The 21,106-nt window shown below is 39.8% G+C and overlaps 1 protein-coding gene across 1 annotated transcript in view; it reads left to right on the plus strand.

The window, feature by feature from the left end:
• The first annotated feature begins 12,182 nt into the window (after nucleotides 1-12,182).
• Nucleotides 12,183-21,106, plus strand: part of Anxa10 (annexin A10) — a 160,688-nt gene continuing 151,764 nt past the window's right edge. Inside the window, exons 1-4 of the mRNA XM_087901193.1 lie at nucleotides 12,183-12,211; nucleotides 12,944-13,004; nucleotides 13,142-13,328; nucleotides 14,250-14,422. Of these exons, the coding sequence (XP_087757319.1) occupies nucleotides 12,183-12,211; nucleotides 12,944-13,004; nucleotides 13,142-13,328; nucleotides 14,250-14,422 (450 nt within the window). The remainder of the gene's footprint in view (nucleotides 12,212-12,943; nucleotides 13,005-13,141; nucleotides 13,329-14,249; nucleotides 14,423-21,106) is intronic.

Below are 21,106 nucleotides of genomic sequence, written 5' to 3' on the forward strand. Positions count from 1 at the left end.
CTTAGGACTAGAGAGGGAGGAGGAGGGGAAAAGGAGGCTGGGAGGAGGTGGAAATTTTTAATAAATAAATAAATAAATAAAATTCTGGAAAGAATTACTTAATTAGCTTGATAACGATTGGGAAATGCCTATGATAGTTTTACTGGCTAATAGACACTCAAAAAATACAGGCAGACATAAAATTGGATGCACGTTTTTTTATCTGAGAATATCCTCCATCTTCTAATTGTCACCAACAGCTTTCCTTTTCTGACACCCTACACCAAACCAAAGAGCTAAACTTCCTCTTGTTTGACACTCACTTATCCTTCTTTTACCCCTCTGATCCTTCAGAGATAAGGAAAGATAATGAAAGTGAGACCAGTGACCTTGTATTTTAGCATATGGAGCAGAATGGGGTGGGGATGGGAAGAAAAGGAAATAAGTTTAACTTTAAAAAGATAAAAAGTCATCCCAAAATCCAGAAGACACTTTAATATGGTGTCTAGCTTCAAATCCTGGCAATGATGAAAGTCTACAGGCTGTGCCATCAAAATAAGCCTGGGAAAACCTGAATAAATCACTACCGATGAACACCAGAGTTATTTGCTGAAGACATCCCATTTATGCCCATAAACTACCCTCTACGAGTTCAACAGCTTATTCTACCAACATTAGAAGGTTATTTTTTCCATCATTTTATTGGCTGTTGTTTGGTTGATCATATTTGATGTACCCAAAAGAAGATGCAGGAACTGTCAGCTCGAGTGTCGCTCTCCTCAGTTTACCCTGGTGGCATTCAATTTTTTTTTTATTCTTTGTAAATTTGTTTTATTACGTGACACCACACAAATGTGCAGGGAAGAAGACAACTTATCAGTGTTGGACTTCTCTTTCCACCATGAGTACCCTGGGAATTTACCTTAAGTCCTCCGATTTGGCAACAAGAACCTTCACCGACTGAGCTGTCTTGCTGGCCCTCTTGTTTTGTGTTGTTATGCTTAGCTCAAGTCTTTACTTTAGTGGCTGTGTGACCCATTGTACTATTTTTATTTCATATGACTAAGGATCACTTTGAAGCTCAGAAATTTCAGTGACATCTGTTCCAAAGAGAGTAAAAGATGAAACCCTTCCACGTGAGTAGCCAGGACATTCTCACACCTGAGAGTTAGTCAAAAGCTTACCAAAAAATGTCCTTCAGAGAAGTCACAGGAGAGAAATCACCTTTATGAAGCACAGACCTTACATCTGGCATTCCACTGGGTAATCTGCATGTATTTCCCATTTTAAATATTTTAACTGCCTGTGAGGGAGTTCTTATCATAATTCCCATTTTACTTCTAAGTAACTAGAGCTAAATCTGAAGGTAGTTTATTTGCTCAAGGACAAAACTTAATCACTATAATTTAAAGTAATAATAGTAGCAGTGATGTGAGTGGCAACACAAATGGCCACAATTCACTGGCATCTTACTGTGAGACCAGAGTAACACCACTGCCGATGCACTCTTGAATCCCATGCCTCTAGGTAGCAGGAAGCATTGCTTAAGTAAAGGAGGCATAACATATTTAGACAGAGAATAGCAGTCAGCAAACATTAATGGAATTGTTCTTCTCAAAGCTGGGCAAAAGAAAGATGAAGATGTTTTTGTTGGAATTTTCTAAGCACTGCACATTGTAAGTCAAGTAACTTAAATGTGGAAAGATAAATAATACATAATATACTTAAATGTAAAATTAAAAAACAAGTTGAACTCATTAATAAAAAAGTGAATTGTGATGCCCAGGATCTGGGAGTTGGGGAGACTGGAAGGTGTTGGTGAACAGTGTAGAACTTCAGTTATAAGGTAATGAATTCTGAAGCTCTAGATGCACCATACAGCTATAGTTAGCAGTAATGCACACATGAAATTTGCTGTTGGACCAGACTTCAAGCATTTTCATCAGAAAACAATTATTAGGAATTTAAAATACTGGAGTAAGAGAGCTGCTCGACAGTTAAGAGGGCATTTTACCCTTTCAGAGGACTCAAGTGATGGTTCCCACACCTATGTTAGATTCTCCCAAATGCCTCTACCTCTAACTCTAAAAAATCTAATGTCCCTCTCTTCTCCTTGGCACAGCACTCAAATGAAAGGCCCTCCCCCCCATGCCACACACACACACACACACACACACACACACACACACACACACACACACAGCCAGACTTCTAATGGAGTGCTGCAGAACTGCTCTAGGTACCACATTTTAAGAACAACTGATTTAGGCAATGCAGAAAAATTTCTTTGAGAGAATTTTCATTGAAAATATGATTGCTTGAGCAAAACAGTGAAGAAAATAATACTGAAATTAGAAGACATGGAACAGAAGCTTCTTGAAGGTGTCTCTCATTGACCCTCACCCTTCATGTGTGTCACATACAAATGATGATTGAGACTCGGTCCAAGAGAGGAAGGAAGAGGGAGAGAGGCTGCCTTTCTGTACCTTTCTCTGCTCTATGGTGCAGAGGCACCTTTGTATCTTAATAATTAGCTTCAGAATGAATTGTTCCTAGAGAAAATAATTTAGAAGACATTAATCAAAGACTTTCTAACTGCCAATTTCTCTTTAAATTTATGGGACCCAAAACAGGACTCAGCCTCCTATGTGTCAGAAAAACACACCATTCAGCTGTCTAACAAGCTTGGTCTTGTCTGTCTGGCATGCCTCTTCAAACTCCCCATATAAGCCTAGGCTGGCAACCCCTGGCAAAGGCGATGTTTCTTAACAAGATTCCATATTCTGTGCCTTCCTAACTTTTCATTGTCCTTGTTCCAATTTGTGCTTAAGTCATTTGTCTTTTCAAGTGATAAGAACTAAGTGATTTTGTGGTTAGAAGAGTGTATTAGTATGGAATCTGTCTGTCACAAGAAAGAAGATAGGAGCAATGGGGATGCCAGAGAATAGGAGGGAAGTTAGATGGAGAATGCTTTTCTTTCTGCTCAGTCACAGAGATTGGTAAGTCTAAAACTATTATAAAAATAATATTTTGATTTAAAAATAAAACAAAAGGAAAGTCAACAGTAAATATGATCTTTAGGTAAATCCTAAAATATCTTGCAGATTCAGCTTTAAGTAGTTCATTAAAAGTTAAGAAGATCCAAGTTAAAAAAAAATGTGTTTCGCTGTTTTAACCCTGTGTTTCCTAGACTGCTTTTAATTACTGACTTCCTTTGGTAATCCTCTCAATTACCAATATGTAGGATTCATGTTTGGAAACGTTTCATGAGGCACTTCAAGGTTTCTTTTAGCCACTTTCCAAAGAATACCTCCTGCATCTTGCATTTAAGTATGCTCAAGGAAAAAGTAATTACACTAGCAGGCTCATTATAGAGCACCAGCTAATCAAATCTCCTTAGTTGCTGTCCATCACAAGCTCTCTTTGAAAAACACAAACTAAAATCAATGTCAGCCTTCATATGGGTGAATGGGAAGGTCGTTTTTCAGTTCTGATCTGAATACATGGCTCAGCAGCCCTCAGCATTATTGACCTGTTTCCTTTTCAATGCTCAGTCTTTTGTTTCTCCTGATTTTCACCACATTTTTTTCACAGCTCTTTCTCTGTAACCTTTGCTAGTCCTCTGTTTCCCACCTCTGACTATTCAAAGTCCCATACTCCCTGCTGGGTCATCTTATCCTTAGCTCCCATTTAAGTAATCCTGCACACAGTACACTTTTCCCCTTGATAGCTTTAACCATAGTCTCCAAGTATAGCATAGCAAGCTGCTAAATTCAGCACATCACCTCCCTCCCATTAGTACTTCTAATGAACTTCACCCCCAGACTTGGCTCTCTTCCAGAGCCGTCTACTTCCAGATATCTTCCTAACTACACAAGCAAAGACCACAAACCAGGACACATGTTTTGCTTCTGCTCCCCTCAGCTTTAGTCTCATCTTTTCTGTTTGCTTCTAATAAGCTCCTTGCTTGTTACCCTAACCTATGTGAAATTGTTGTGTTCTGGTAGTATACATTAACCTCAGAAAGACCGATACAAATGATTAAATAAGGAAATAAGGACTTAGAACTATACTTGGCAAACAGTTACTCATAATAATTATTAATAGAGGCAGGCATGATCTCACAGGCAGGCTTTCAATAGACTGCTTATGATGCACTTAAGTAAGTGGAAGATTTGAAATCTGCTTACTTGCTCTGGGCTTCCTATTTCCTCATTGGGAAACAACAATTGCATCATTATTACCCAATCCAGAAATGATTTATGCTCATTATTAAGAACAAATTTACCATTCTTAGAGAAAGAGGAAGCAGGAACGATTACATCTTTTGATGTTTTTATGATGTCACTTTGTACTCCCACATTACGAAGACCGTGAAACTGGTTTACCTGATTCAAACCCCAGCTCTGTCATTGACTGCAATAGAGGAACCTTAATATAGTCCCCAGCACATAGTAAAGTCTCAGTATGCATTAACAGTTACTGGTACTATTTTATTTTTCTCAAACTTCAGATCCATTCTGATAATGTAATCTTAACAAAAGAAGACAGACTATTAATGACAACTCAAAGCCAGTGAACACCACCTGGACTCCATTGTACAATATAAAGCCAATTGGTAAAAATAGAAAAAAATATATGTAAATAAGATTTTGCTGTCACTGGTGGCATTCTTTATTTTTTAAATATTCTTTCTATATTACCCTAAAGTGAAATATGTCATGATTCTATTACTTGGCATGCATTAGGGTTTGTTTTTAGATATCCTTGAGTATATGAGTCTTCTAAGATACAGCTATATTTGAATTTAGGAAAAAATGAGACATGTTGTTCTGAGTTTTGCCTTTAACTAAGGTCCTCTCATTGTAAAAGAATTATATGATGGCCACATTGCAACTTCACAGGATGAATGTATTCCTACTCCAAAGTCTGAATGGATCACAAAAAATTGAATCTAGGAATAACCAAGTTTGTGTTATACAACTAAAATATAATGGTAATTTTAATTGTTTGTGTGACTCACTAGAGCCAATCCTAATAATGTAAATTGGAACAAGAGTATGTCATAAATTCTTTGATAATTTTTGTAATCACTTAATTGCAAGTAATGCATCATTAAAAATGTGACTGATATCATTTAAGATCAATTGTTAAGTATTAATTAATCTAGTGCTCATTAAACTTACATTAATCACATTATCATGGTTGTAAAATACTCTTTCAGAGATATACATTAGGAAATATGAATTAACTGCAATCTTTTAATATATCCACTCTATAAAAGTTCATAATTAATAGTCATTCTTTTCCTGTAATATATGTTCACAGCAATAAGTGAATGTAAATTTTTATTACACTTGTGTCTCCTCTGATGGTCTGATGGTAGGACTCGTCATTAGTATTCATTAACTTGAACTTGGTTATTTATACTGGTCATTGTAAGAATCAGTTTCCACTTGCCATCTTGTATAGTGTTTTTCACTTTTCGTTTGAAAATTATGACTCTTTTCCAAATTTGGTGTTCTCTAAAGTTCTAGGTCGAGCCTTGTGAGATGTCTACTTTACACAATAGCATGTCTGCCAGTGTTATTTCTCTTCGGGTCTTACTTAGTCCTATAGTTGAATCATGTGGTGATGATTCCATACCTTGACCACTGTGGACAAATTGACACAAACTTACAAATATTCAGGTACCTCTAATCAATACGAATGTCATTTCCTATGAGTGTATATCCAATAATGGTTTAACTAAATGAAAAAGTAGTTCAGTTTTAGATTTTTAAGGAATATCTCTGTTGTTCATAAAGCTGTTAGTTCATGTACATTCTGAACTAACGTTCCTTTTATCACACACACACTTATGAGCATTACTTGTTTTTGTTTATTGAATAAAAGCCATTCTTCCTGGGGTAAGAACAAATCTCAATACAGCTACACTTCCTTGGTGGCTAAAGATGTTAAACATCTTTTAATATTTTTAGCCATTTGAATTTGCTCATTAAAATATATTTGTGCATTTGCTGATTGGGTTATTTGTTCTTGCAGTAATTAATCTCTTTAGATGTTCTAGATATTTATACCCTGCCACACAAATAACTGCCAAAAATATTCTCCCAGTCTATGTGCTGTCTCTTTATTCCTTCACAATGCAGAACCATTTTAACTTTTTGTGGCTCCAGTTGTCAACATTTCCTGTTATTTCTAGAACTATTAGAAACCTTTCCCTAGACTCTCTATTTATATTCAGACTTTGAAATACTTTTTTTTCTCTATTTTCATTTAGAAGTTTCAAAGTTTGGGGATTCAAACTAAAATTTTATACACACATTTTCCTTTTTTTGCAAAATGAGGAGTAAGGATTAATTTTCTGTCTTCTTCCTATGATTGGCTAGTTTTCCCAGCATAGTTTCTCACTGAGACTGACTGCTCTAATGTAGATTTCTGTCATCTTTGTAAAACTCAGAAGGCCGTACTGATGTGAGTCCATTTCTGGCTGCTCCTTTCTCTTCTGTTCTATGTGTCTGCCTTTGTTCCATTGTCGTGCTGACTTGTTTTGTGGATCTATAGTATAATTTAAAACCAGGTGAATTGAGGTTGGAGTAATGGCTCGGTGTTAAAGAAGACGTGTTGCTCTCATAATAGTCCAGGATTTGAGTCCTAGCACCCACACAGCACACACAACCATCTGTAATTACAGGGTATTTGACAACCTCTTCTGACTTCCACAAATACCAGACATGTAAGTGCTGCACATAATACATATATGCAGGCAAAACACACACACACATAAAGTACTTTTCTTAATCACACGGAGTCATATTTACAATACTGATATTTTGCTCAAGATAAAAAAGGTCTTTTTGAGTTTCCTTGTGAATTTGGATTTTTTTTTCTACTTTTGGAAAGAATGTCATCAGAAGTTTAATGGGGATTAAACTGAATCTCTATATTTGCTTTCAGTAATGCAGCCATTTTCAATATATAAATTCTGACAACCAATAAACATGTGATGTCTTTCTCATTCTACTATTTTATTTCCCTTTTAAAAAGATTTTTAAAATTCCCCTTGTAGTATTCTTCTACAACTCTAATTTATTCCTATTTGTTTGTCAGGGGATGCCATTGTGAACATTACTGTATAAAGCTAATAATTACTGAATATTATTTTTTAATCATGCTACATTACTAAAAGTACTTATAAGATCTAAGAGTATTCTGGTGAAGTCTTCAGCAAGTTTTTTAAGTTGGATCATATCATCTGCAAATAGGAACAGTCAGATTATTTATTTCCCATTTATATCCTTGTATTTTGTCACATTGTCCTGGATTAAATTTCAATCTCTAGACTGAATAAGAGTGGCAATAGTGGGCAAGTTGGTCTTAATCCTGTTACAGAGAAAATATTTTCATAGTTTTCTCTATGCAATCTAAAGTTGGCCATCAGTCTTTAATTACAGCTTCTGTTGAAATAAAATCTTCTTGTCATAGTTTTTCAGGGCTTTCATCTTGAAAGGAGGTCAGATCTTATCAAAGTCATTTCCTATAGTTATTAAGACAATTGTATGAGAAGTTGGAAAGAACTTGGTGTGTAAAGGTCTTGATGTGAATCATAGAGACCTAAGTTGGGAATCTCAGAAACCATATGCAAATCTAGCAATGGCCATATTCAGTTGTAATCCTAGCATTGGGTTTGGGTGTGTACAGATATTGGAAAACTGCTGAGGCATCCTAACCTATGAGGTTAGCTAAAAAATACTGATATCCAGGTTCAGTAAGAGATCTTGGGCCAAGAGACTCTGGGGAGTAGGGACAGCAACGAAAGAGGACTCATGACATCCTACTCCAATTTTGCCTATTCCACACACAATTGCCTCTTATTTTTCTTGACTGGAATTATTGATTTACATGAGTTGAACCCTCTTTGCATTTCTGGAATGAATCCAATGTACATATGTCATCTCTTAATGTATATTGAATTTGTCTTAAAATGATTTTGAAGATCCTTTCTTTGTACACTGGGAAATTGACCTATAAATTCCTGCTGCTGTTGTGTCCTTCCCTGCAGCATCTGGAGACTGCTAGCTTCATAAAATTAATTTGTAAAGATTCTTTTTCTTTATACTTTATGGAATTACTTGAGAAATATTGGCCTTAGTTATTTTGCTTTGTTTTTTCTCTTATGGAAAATAGACTTTATCCCACATGTAACATGTCTTGATTAAGGTTTCTACCTTGCTCTACTCTTCCAAGTTTCTCCACTCTACCCCTGTGATGCAGATTCATCCCCTTTGTGTACCTAATGTGATAATCAGACATCTGGGAAATAATAATAAAATAAAATATAACATTATTAAAACAAAACTAACATATCATAATTGGGCAAAACAAATAATAAGAAGGAAAAGAGCCCATCAGTGACTACAAGAAACAGAGACTATTCATTTGCACACTCTGGAATCTCATAAAAACACTTATCTGGAAGCTGTCCTATATATATGAATGACACTCTTTCTACCTCTACTTCCACAGAGTTTTCTGAGCCCTGACAGGAGGAATTTTATAGAGACATCCCATTTAGGACACGGTGTTCAAGGTCTCTAACTTTCTGCATGTATCTGGCTATAGTTCTCTGTATTTGCTCCCGTCTGCTGCATGAGGGAGAATCTCTAAAGATCTGATGATGGCTGAGTAACACATAGATCTCTGAGTATAGCAGAATGTCATTAGGAGTCTTTTCTTCTTTTCTTTTCTTTTTCTTCTTTTTTTGCTACTTTTTTTTTTAGAACACTAGCATTTATTTTACTCTAGGTTCCTGGGCTATCTAGTCTGATTCTTAGTCACCCAAGCAGGATATGGTACGGGTTCCATCTGGTGAAATGAACCTTAAGTACATTCAGGGTTGGGTACTAACACAAGTCTTACATCATTATCTTAGTTAAGATTTCTATTGCTATGAAGAAATACCATGATCATGGTAACGCTTATAAAGGAAAACATTTAGTTGGGGATGGTCTACAGTTTCAGAGATTTAGTCCATTATCATCATGGTAGCAGGCAGACATGGTACAGGAGAAAGAGTTGAAAGTTTTACACTTTATCTACAGTTCACATGAAGTGAACTATCACACTGAATATGGCTTGAGCATTTGAGTCTTCAAAGACTGCCTCCACTGTATCACATTTTCTCAAACAATAATTTGTAATATAATGTACATCACATATATGGCAAGCCCATACCTCCTAATAGTGCTCAAACACATGAGTCTATGGGAGCCATACTTATTAAGATAACCACAGTCATCATTGCATTGGCATATCTTGGAGGCAGGACACAATTATAGACCAAAGTGTTTATACTTGGATTTGTGGTTGTATTTCTCTCTTGGTAGTCTTTAGAGTACCTTCTTGAAATAAAGACACTAGCAAACAGAGACAAAGTTTCTAAGCAAGCCCTAGCTCAATTTCTCAATGTCCAATGAGTCTTGGAGATGTTGGCCCTGATGTTAGTTTTTGTAGAGGAACCTGTAGTCTTCACAACCTTTGTTGTTTGGGGGTTCTCTTGGAACCTTTTTGGTCACCAACTTAATTATATATAATACAATTGTGCTACTGAGAAATTATTTGATGACAAGAGATGTCTGGTTGAGGCCATGCTTCCTTACTTAGATCCCCTTCACATATGTATACATTTTTATGAAGCTTTATGAAAAACATTACATTTCCATACGAGACCTCAAATGGCACTTAATTTTAGCTCTCTGTCTCAATATTCTTTTCTAATTTGCTTTTCCTTCCTCCTCCCATTTGAGCCCACCCTCCCACTTCCCCCACCCCAGGTCCATTCATATCTATTCTATTTCCCTTTCCGAGGGAGAAATATTTGTCCTCTCCCAGCCCCTTACTCTATACATAACCTCCATATTATACAGGTTACAGCTTAGTTATCATTGAGTTAAGAGCTAATACTCACATATAAGTGAATACATAGCAAATTTGTCTTTCTGGATCTGGGTCATCTCACTCCAAAGAAGTTTTTCTACTCCCATCAATTTACCTACAAGATTCATGATTTTATTTTTTTAACAGCTAAATAATGTTCCAGCAAGTGAATGTTCCACATTTTCTTTATCTATTTTCCTGTTGAGGGACATCTAGACTGGTTCCAATATCTAGCTATTATGAACAAAGGAGCATTAGACATGATTAAATGTCTCTGTGGTAAGATGAATCATCCTTTGGGTATATGCTCAAGAGTGGTATAGTTGGATAGTAGGGCAGATCAATTTCCAACTTCCTGAGGAAGTGCCACAATGCATTCCACAGTGGCTATACATGTTTGTACTCTGAATGGCAATGGATAGCTGTTCCCTTTACTCCAGCATATCCTCACCAGCATAAGGTGTCACTTGTCTTATTGATCTTAGGCATTCTGACAGGTCTAAGTTGAAATTTCAAAATAATTTTGATTTTTATTTCTGTGATGACTATGGGTGTTCTACATTTCTTTAAGTGCTTCTTAATCATTTGAGTTTTCTTCTTAAAGAATTTTTTCTTTAGATCTGTACTCCATTTTTAATCAGATTTTCTTGACATCCAGGTTTTTGAGTTCTTTACTAATTTTGGATATTATCCCTCTATCAGGTATTCAATTTTATTTTAAAAAATAAATACTTATTTACTTACTTATTTTACATCCCTGGTATAGTTTCCCCTCTCTCCACCTCTCCTTGTCTCTCCCTCATCTCTCTCTGATCCCATCCTCCAATCCACTCCTCCTCCATTTGTTCTTAGCAAAGAGTATGAGTATCAACAAAACAAGACATAACAAGTTGCAGTAAGACTAAGCACCATCCTATGTATTAAGGCTGGAAAAGAGGACCCAGTATGAGGCATTTGAGGGCCAAAAGCCTGTAAAAGAGTTAGAGACAGCCCCAACAGTTTCTACTGCTAGGGGTCCCACAAGAGGACCAAGCTACTGTAATATGTGGAAAGTGCCCAGGTCTGTCTCATGCAGGCTTTTGGTTGTTAGTTCAGTCTTTATGAGCTCTTATGAACCCAGGTTAGTTGATTATGTGAGTTTCTTGTGGTATCTTTGACCCCTCTGGCTCCTATAATTCTTTCTTCTCCTCTTCTGTAAGATCCACTAAATCATGCCTAATGTTTGGTCTATATCTCTTTCCATAAGTTGCTGAACAATGGTGACTCTCTAATGACAATTGGGCTAGGTACCCATCTGGTCAACAAGAGATGGCGGTTCAGGCTATGTGTCTGTTATTACTACGAGTCTAAGTTGGGGTCTTTGATACACTTGGACTTGAGTTTTGTGCAGGGTGATATGTATAACTCTATTTGCATTCTTCTACATGCTATCATTTAGTTATGCTAGTACTTTTGTTGGAGATGTTTTCTTTTTTAGCAATGTAGAATTTTTGATTCTTCATTAAAAATTAGGTGCTCATAGGTGTAATGATTTATACCTGGGTCTTCTATTCAATTCTGATGCTCCATTTGTCTGTTTTTATGCCAATGCCATGCAGTTTTAATTACTACAACTCTGTAGTAATGCTTGAATTCAGGGATGGTCATACCTCCAGAAGTTCTTTTATTGTAAAAAATTGTTTTATCTAGCCTGGCTTTTATTTTTCCATATGAAGCTGAGTATAGGGAAAGCGGGCCAGTCAAAGAAACCTACACAAGCCCTGAAACCGGAGCAAAAGAAAAAAGCACACCCTGGATATGAAACTCAAGTCAGTAAAAGAAACGCTTTTAGCCCTGAGCCCAAAAAACTTAAAAAAAAAAAAAACAAACATGCCCTGGCCCTGAAACCAGTGCCAAAGAATCACACTTTGTCCCTAGAATCAGAACCAATGAAAGAAAAATGCCCTGACCCTAAAATTAGAACCAAAAGGCTGAAAGGGACGAGTGAAAGAAACACAGTTTGACCCTAAAAACAGAGCCAACTCTATCACCTGACAAACTGATCAACAAAACCATTCAATTCCTGAGGAAGAAAAGTAACCAATCCCTCAGAACTCTGACTTTGAACCCAGAACCAGTGTAATTCCCCTCTGTATGCTGTGAATATGTTTTATTACCGTTGGTTAAAAATAGAAGCTCATTTGGCCTATAGCAGGGAAGAATATAGCTAGGTGGGAAAACTAAACTGAATGCAGAAAGAAAGAAGGCAGCATCTGGCAGACACCATGTGGTCACCCAAGAAACAAGATGTGCGGTAAAAAAAAATCACAAACCTTATGGCAAAATATAAAATAATAGAAATGGGTTAATTCAAGATGCAGGTGCTAGCTAGGAATATGCCTGAGATGTTGGCGAAATAGTGTTGTGATTAATATAGTTTTGTGTGATATTTCATGTCTGGGTGGCTGGGAAATGAAAGCAGTCTTGATTTACATCAGTGAAAGAAATACTTTATCCCTGAACCCAAACACAAAGAAAACCCCCCTGACTCTGAAACCAGAGCCAAACCTAGAACCAGAGGCAGTGAAAAAAAATATGTCTTAGTCCTTAAAATAGAGCAAAAAAGCCAAAAAGGGTCAATGAAAGAAACACAGTTTGGCACTAAAACCGGAGCAATCTCTGCCCTTGACCAACTAAACTAACCAATCCCTGAGAAGGAAAACTAACCAATCCCTAAACAGAACAGATAGAGGTCCTGTATAAGTCCCCTGCCAGTTCAGTTGCTGTCACCACCCCGGCAGAGGAAGTCGTTCTTCTTTACTCCTCTTTATCCAAAGAGTCTTGGGTGAAGATCTTCATTTACTGGATCAGAATAGAAGAACCTTGCTGAGACATCCCTTAGGGCACTGAGCAGAAAAGCTTTGCTGAGATGTTCCCTCAGGGGGAATGAGCAAATCTGAATAGAACAGAACAGCAGAACCTTGCTGAGACATCCCTTAGGGGACTGAGCTGAAAAACCTTAATGAGACATTTTTCCTTTCTCTAGGAGAGAATCAGGACTGCTATATCCTGTGGGGAGACCATGCGCCATCACACCTCAGCTTCAGGTAACCTCCTGACAGGACCTTCCGGACCCCTTTCTCTTCAGGGATAAGCGGTCCTATTGCAGCTCCTGCTTCCAGAGCTGTCCTATTGCAGCTCTGGGTACAGTCTAGATTTCTGATAAACCAGAATATCTCTGCAGCTCCAGAGCTGTAACACTCCCACACACTTACATTTTGGTGCCAAAACCCGGATAGAATTTGGTGCCTGTGCTCGCCCCTTGCGGTCTGAGCCACACTGGACCCTATACCTTATCTCCAGTCAATCATCAATGGACTCACCTTCCAGCACACTGATTGTTCAGCATTCCATCCAACAGCAGCAATTAGGTGAGCTTCCCCTTTGGCTGGTGTAAAGATTTTTTCTGGGTCTGAGGAAGACCATTGAGTGTCCAGCACCTCTCTAATACTATTGGAAGTAGAAGTACCCACAGCCACAGTCTTTTAGGCTATGGCTGGCCATCTTTATTTGACCACATTCCCTGACTCTTGAAGCTGCAATCAGGTAGTTTCCTTAGGCCCAATTGGGCTATAGCATCCTTCTCCTACCTTCCCCAGAAAAGGAGCCACACAAGCCTCTTTTACACAGCCCGTTCCTGTAGATGAGACCCTCCTCCTAGAGCTCAGTTTTTTCTAGCCTTCTCACCTCTACAGAAGCTCTGGTGACAGGCACCTGAGTCTCTCTTCTGGCTTAGCCAGACTAAGCTTGCTACATTTCACCCCCTTGGGCAATGATTCTCTGAATGATTTAGTACCTTTTGATCCTCCCTAAATCCAGAGGATGCCCATAATTGTAAGTTGAAGTGACCTTATCCCTAACCTCTCATCCACGGGAGCTCAGCATTCGTTACCTTCCCACCCTTTGGAATGCTTCCTAGAAAATCTCAAACCTTTACACATAACATTTGATTTGAAAGGCTCTAAAATGTTTGCCTTTGCGATAAAGTTTGGTCTCAATATCCCTTAGACAGGCAATCTAAATGACCGTGTAACAGCAAACTAGGTCCAAATATTTGGGACCTTTACAACTACTTTGAGCAATCAGGAAAATGAAAAGAGACCCTCTATGTTAAAGCTTTCTGTTACCTTTGCTCCAAGTCATCTCTCTATGCTTCCTGTTCCCCCACCCAGTTCCTGCTAGCTATGAAGTCAGAACAGGATGATTCTATTACCTTTGATCCAGTTAATGAACATTCCTTCTATAGGCAAAATTCCACAGCTCCCTTTCAGCTTTCCTTTATCTCTCCTCAGTGACAGCTCATCCAGGTCAATTCTCCTTAGCACCCTCTTTCAGCGCACCAACAGCCCTCAGTTCTCCTGCTACTCTTTCACACTCTGCCATAGTGCCTCCTGTACCTCCCCAATCTAAACCGGCTCTAGTTCTCCCTTTGCAAGAGGTTGCTGGGGTAGATGGTTTAGTCAAGGTAAATGTCTCTTTCTCATTATTTGAACTCTCCCAAGTAGAAAAAAAGATTAGGGTCCTATACTGCCAATTCTTCCACTTTTATTAAAGAATTCCAGTACATTGTTTAATCCTATGACCATATCTTTTATAGTGTTTAATATGATTATTGCCAGCAATCTCTTTCCAGAAGAGCATAGACAAGTCTGGAATCAGGCTAGAACTATGGTCCATATAGATGGATTCCATCAAACAGATATCACCTACACAGTGGGGACTAGGTCAGCCCTTAATCAGGATCCTGAATGGGATTATAATACCCCAGGGGACATCCTAGCTAGGAACTGATTTATAACCTGTCACCTAACTGGTCTTTATAAGTCTGCCCTTAAGGAAGTAAATCATTCAAAGATGCCAAAGGTCATTAAAGAAAGACATGCGTCCACTCACTGAGACGGTGGGATTGATCTAATGTGAGCTCACCAAGGCCAGCTGGACTGGGAGTGATGGAGCGTGTGATCAAATTGGACCTTCTGAATGTGGCTGTCAATGACCGCTGACTGAGAAGCCAGGACAATGACATTGGGTTTTGATTCTACTGCATGAACTGACTTTGTGGGAGCCTGGTTCGTTTAGATGCTCACCTTTATAGACCTGGATGAAGTGGGGAGGACCTTGGACTTCCCATGGGGCAGGGAACCCTGACTGCTCTTAGGACTAGAGAGAGAGGGGGAGGAGGGAAGGGGAGGAAAAAAGGAGGCAGGGAGGAGGTGAAAATTTTTAATAAATAAATAAATAAACAAATAAAAATTAAGAAAAAGAAAGACATGAAAATCCATCTCAATTACTCAACTGGCTCACAAAGGCCTTCTTACAATACACCAACCTGGATCCTGATACCCCAAATGGAAAGCAACCCTTTATGACCTACGTCCTCTCTCAGAGTTTCCCACATAGTAAGGCTAAACTTAAACATCTAGAGAGAAGTCTCCACAAGCAGAAGATTAGCAGTGGCTTTTAGTGGATGTCATTGAAGAGATGAAAAAGCCCGTGAGCAAAAGTATCTGATGATGGCTAAAGCTTCTCACCTGGCCAAAACAGAAGCCCAGGCTCACTAACCCCCCAAACTGTGAGAACTGTCACATCCTTATTAAAAACTTGATCAGAAATGTCCCTGGGTCCAGGCCTGTCCAAATATTCATAAACCACCTGGACTATGTCCAAAACCTTTGAGAAGTACATTGGGTGTTGACTGTCTCCATGTCATGACGGGCAGTTGAATATAAAGCACAGACAACCTCCTTGATGGGTAATCGACAGGACCTGGGACCCCTTGACCCAACCACCACCATGTCCTACAGGGTCAATCATCACAGCATCAGGGCAACCCATCTAACTTCTTTCTAAATACTGGAGCCATTTTTTTTAGTCTTGAAAAAACTGGGGGGCCACATTACCCTCCTTTTTCTCTATTGTCAGAGGTAAACAACCTTATCAAACTCACCAAACCACACCACTTAACTGCATTTTTAGGGGTATCTACCTCACCCATTCTTTTCTAGTGGTACCAATCCTTCCTGTCCCCTAGTTGGGAAGGATCTCCTAGCCAAAATTGGAGCCTCCATTTCCTTTTCTCTCTCCATCTGGCTAACCCCAGGCTCAAAAGCCATTCCCCTCATTCTTCTTCAAGCCATGCATTCTGATACTCCTTTTCCTTTACCAGTCTCTCAAGTTTGGTGTGAGACACCAAAACCCTTCTATAATTAAACGTCACCCCTCTTTTGTGGCCTCACCCACTGTCCTATTAGAGTCTGTTACCTTACCACTTGTTAATTGCTTTAAGCCATCTATAGTGGTTGACAGTTTTGCTGGGTATAGTAGTCTAGGTTATAATCTGGTCTCTGCAAAACATCAGCTCAGGCCCCTAATTTTATGATTTTTCAGAGAAGTCAGGTTTAATTCTATTAGGTCTGCCTTTATGTGTTACTTGGCCTTTTTCCTTTGATTCTTTTAATATTCTTCCTTTCTTCTGGTGTGTTCAGTGGTTTGATAACTATATGGGAAGGAAATTTTCTCTTTATTTCTCTCTTTTCTCTTCTATTCTCTTCTTTTTCTTTTCTTTTGTTTTTGCTGCTCCAAAGTGATGGAATGGGACAACCTTTGCCTGAACAGTCCTTTATAGCCAGGAATCTTCTTTTCTGATCCAGTCTTCTTGGTGTTCTGTAAACTTATTTTACCTGTATAGGCATGTCCTTATTTAGGTTGAAATTTTTTCTTCTACAATTTTGTTAAATATATTCTCTGGATTTCTCAACTCAGTTTCTTCTCCTTCTATATTATTACTATGTTTGGTATTTTCTTAGTGTAATGGATTATTAACAATTGCTGCAGATCCCTGGCAGACAGGGGGCAGCAGGTCCCAAGAACAGACAATCCCAGGCAGGGACTGCGCAGGAGACCAAATGGCAGGTCTCTGAAAGTGGCTGGTCCCCAGCGGCATCCCTGGCAGTGAGTCATGTGACTGCAGCGGGCAAGAGACAGATGGAGGCATGCCATAAAGAGTGAGGTTGGATATTTATTTAGTAGTTATGGAAGGGAAGAGAGAAAACAAGAACAGAGAGGGAGAGAGAGAGAGAGGGAGAGAGAGAGGAGGGGGGAGAGGGGAGTCTGAAACTGCCTCTCGGAGAGGGAGCTAGAAAAGAGAGAGAGAGAGAGAGAGAGAGAGAGAGAGAGAGAGAGAGAGAGAGAGAGAGACTAAGGCTGCAAGCAGGAAGAAAGACCTGCCTGCCTCAGAGGATGTTGAAGGGAGTGGGCGTGGCTTGTCTCTTAAAGAGACAGATTATTACATTTCCATTTCTTTTTTTATAATAAAAAGGTGGGAGTTTAGGCACCACAGGTTAAAGGAGTTGAGACAGCAGATTCTTAAGTCTTCTTCCTGCTTATTTGTGGACGTCGTCTTTGGGGGAAATATGAGAAGGCTGGGTGCTGGTCACATCCTGGCATAGCTGGTCTCTTTGCTCCTGTCTGGTGTTTGTGGCATGGAAATATCTGGTGTCTCTTACACCTGGTTAAGGTATTGGCAGAACAGAGGACAAAGTTTAATTAAGGAAAAAAAAATAGGACCAGGAAATGAGAGGGATGTATCTGGCCTGTTTAAGGTGGATCCTTCAATTTTGCTCCCTGGAACTCACAAGAATTCTTTGGGTTTGTGAAAACAGAAGTTTTAGACATACACATTGTATAAACAGTAGCATATTTATGTCAGAATGATTGTGACAGATATTTTTGTACAATGAAACGTATTTTTAAGACTATGGAAGGGAGCATGAGAGAGAAGTTTGATAACTTGCATTTGTCCTCACACCTTTATAACTTGCAAGTCATGTATTTATATTTTACTGAAATTTGTTTGGTGAGTTTGTCCTTTTAAACTAGTTTTAATTGTAACAGATTTAACCATATCTAACAAAATAAAGTTATAAAATTTGTAGTAGAGTATGTTCACATAAACCAAGTCTAAATTTTTGGCTGTTCTGTTTTGTTTTCATCTCTCTGCCACTGTGTCAGAGGCTCAGACTGACAGAGCAACATAGGTGAAACTTTTAAATACGCATGCCTGAATCTAGTGATGGAAGAGCCATAATTCAACTCTAGAGCCAACTTTCCAATAAACAGCACATAACATAAGGCAGTTATAACAGTATCTACATCAAAAAGACATCTGAACTCTTGCTAACCTGAATCCAGTGACCAGATCTCTTAGATAAATTCTGAGCCCTGACCATAAATGAGGCCATGGCAGTGGTGGGTGGTGACTGTGGACTGCTGTCAGCAAAAATATCCAAACCATTCCTGTTTCAAGCTCCATGCTTGGAGAACAATTTACAATTACACCAGAATAGACAGGGAAAACTTTCCAACAAAATAAGCATGTACAACTTTCTCAAGGAATAGACAAAACTTTCCAGCAAGACAAACAATACTTTTAACCAGAATTAACCTAATATGGTCAAATAACTAAATTTGCATCAACCATAAAAGCTATACCAGTATGAAGCATCTAAGACTAACAGTAGTTTTTTCTTATCCTAACCAATAGTAATTTGTAACCAATCCCTTTAAATAACGACAGATCTTTATAACATATGGGATATGAATGACCAAAGCATTTCTGGTGGAGCTGTAACAGACTGTTCTAAGGCAGCCCTGGCTGCAGTGTCACAACATGGCCACAGTAGCTTAGCAACCATAGGCCATGACTCCCCACCCCTGACCCACAGAGCCAAACTGTGGCAAGGTTTGGATAGATGATGAGGGCGGGTAATCTCAAGTGTAGACCATGGGAGCCTCATTCACCAGCATGGGAGGGGGTGGCATGCAGCATAGGGGCAAAAGATGACTAACTTTTCCAACCATAGCAAGTAACCCAAGTTTCTCTGTTTAACTTTTAAAATCCTATTGGGTACACCTGCCATTTGCAAGCTACATCTGGCAGCCTGTGACAATGCCACAACAAGACTGCTTTGCCCAGCCGCCCCACTCACACAAGCTTGCTGCTCCACAGTCCCATGCTTGTATGGCATACCAGGGCAAGCCTGGCACTGCCTGACTGTGTTGCCTGTGTGCTATGTGCCAAGAGCAACAGGGAGGGGGAAGCTGCCTCTTTTTATTGATATGCTCAAGGTGGGTAGAGGTTGTTTGCTTCATCCCTTCCACGAAAATATACTGCTTTTTATTCTCAAACCCCTCAACATAACCCAGTATGAAAGTTGAAGGAATCATGGTTTGAGTCTGTTCCATATCTTCAGCGTCAGTCTTATAAGTTAGAAAGAGGATAAGCAAAAGAGAAGAAAAACAGTATACAAAACAACACAGAGTATTCCTGGTGCTCAGAGGTAAAAGGAACCCAAAGCCAATGGCCTAAAGTCATTCTGTGTGTGCTACCCATAATGGTCTGTACTGTTCCCTTCAAAATAAAAGCCCTGCCCACTCCCTCCCTGTCCACCTCCATGGCAGGAGGATCTTGCTTCAGCTTCCAGTCTGAGCCCTGTCCTTTTCCCTCTCTCTCCTGAAGACACAGCATCTCTCTCCCTTTTCCCCAATTATCCCTTTCCCCCTCCTCTTCCTCCTTTTCTTTCTCTCTCTGGTTCTCTTTATATCTCTCTCTCTCTCTGCCTCTTTCTGTTCTTCCCTTTTCTCCACTTCCCCCTTTTCCCTTTTGTTATGATTTTGGCCAAACCAACATGGCTGGCACTTCCAGGTTCCCAAGCCACTCATATGCAGACAAACACTCAAGCAGAAGTGCCTAGTAGCCTGGGGGAACCTAAAAGGGCCGCGTATGACCCACACGTAGCATGGTTGTGTCACCTATATATGACACAGCTGTATGAGCCCTTGCGTGCATGTGTGAGTTCCATCATTTATGATGTAGCCACATCATCCCCCTATGCACCTGCACCAGGCGGCCTTTAAAAGCTGGATTGCCATCTTCAGCTCTCTCTCTGCACACAGACTTCACCAGACCATCATTCAGATGGGCCTGGGAATGTCTTCTTAGGTACCATGCCTGTGGCCATTTTGTGTGTGTGTCCACTCAGACTGTCAACAGACTTTTACAGATTCTGGGCTGGGCCCACTTACAGAAGGATATACAAACAGAAAGACATGAAATGAAACTCATAAACACAGAAAACTTACCGTCCAGCTGAAGACTCTCTAATGATCTGTCCTGTCCCTTTAAGAGACAAGCCATGCCCATTCCCTCCCCTGTCTGCCAAGTCAAGCTGATCTTCAGCTTCTAGCGTGAGTCCCTTCCTTTCCATCTCCCGTTCAAAGAGGCAGCTTTTGTGTTTCCCTTCTCCCCACTTCTCCCTTCCCCCCTCTGTTTCTCTCTCTGTTTCTCTCCCTCTCTGCCCCCCTCTCTCCCCTCTCTCCCTCTCTCTCTCTTCTTCTCCCCTTTCCCCTCCATAACCCACTAAATAAATATCTAACCTCACTTTGCATGTCATGCCTATCCATGTCTGTCTGTCTCTTGCCCGCTACATGGCTCCCACCCAGGACCAGCTGCCTTCAGAGACCGGAAGCATGGTCTCATGGCATGCCCATCTGTCCATCTGACTGTCTCTCCTCATGGGACTGGCTGCCCCGTCAAGGTCCCTCATCTACCACATAGCTTCCTGCCTGGTACTTGCTGCCTCCCAGTGACCAACTGTGGCCACTTGGGGAACTGTGCTGTCCCTGCCTGGGACTGGCTGCTCTTGGGACCCATAACCTGCTACCTGCTGCCACTTTGGGGACCTGAGGCATGGTCTCATTGCCTGCTGCTCACTGCAGCATTTTACTTTTGCCATGACTACTCTACAGAGCAGCTGTCTTGGGTGTCTTGGGGGATCCTGAGAAGCTCCAAAATGTTATGTCCAGATTACAGAGACTCTCAAAAGACCACCACAGAGACTGAATCTCATACACAAAAGCAAAGAGCATTTATTCAAGTTAGAACTTGGATTCTCCGTGTGTCCAATGCATTGGCACACTTAGAGAGCCTTGAGTTCAAATGAGGTGGGGTTTTTATTATAGCAGAGGTTGGGTTGAGGGATTTCTAAGGTTCAGGATCACTGAATGGCTGACATTTGTCTAGGGATGTCTTGGTGAAAGGAGATGGGTGTGTGCTTAGTTAAGGGACATCAGATGACCGTATCTGCTGCAG

The sequence above is a fragment of the Myodes glareolus genome, chromosome 23, assembly GCF_982192425.1.
Source record: "Myodes glareolus chromosome 23, mMyoGla1.1, whole genome shotgun sequence".
Taxonomy (NCBI): Eukaryota; Metazoa; Chordata; class Mammalia; order Rodentia; family Cricetidae; genus Myodes; species Myodes glareolus.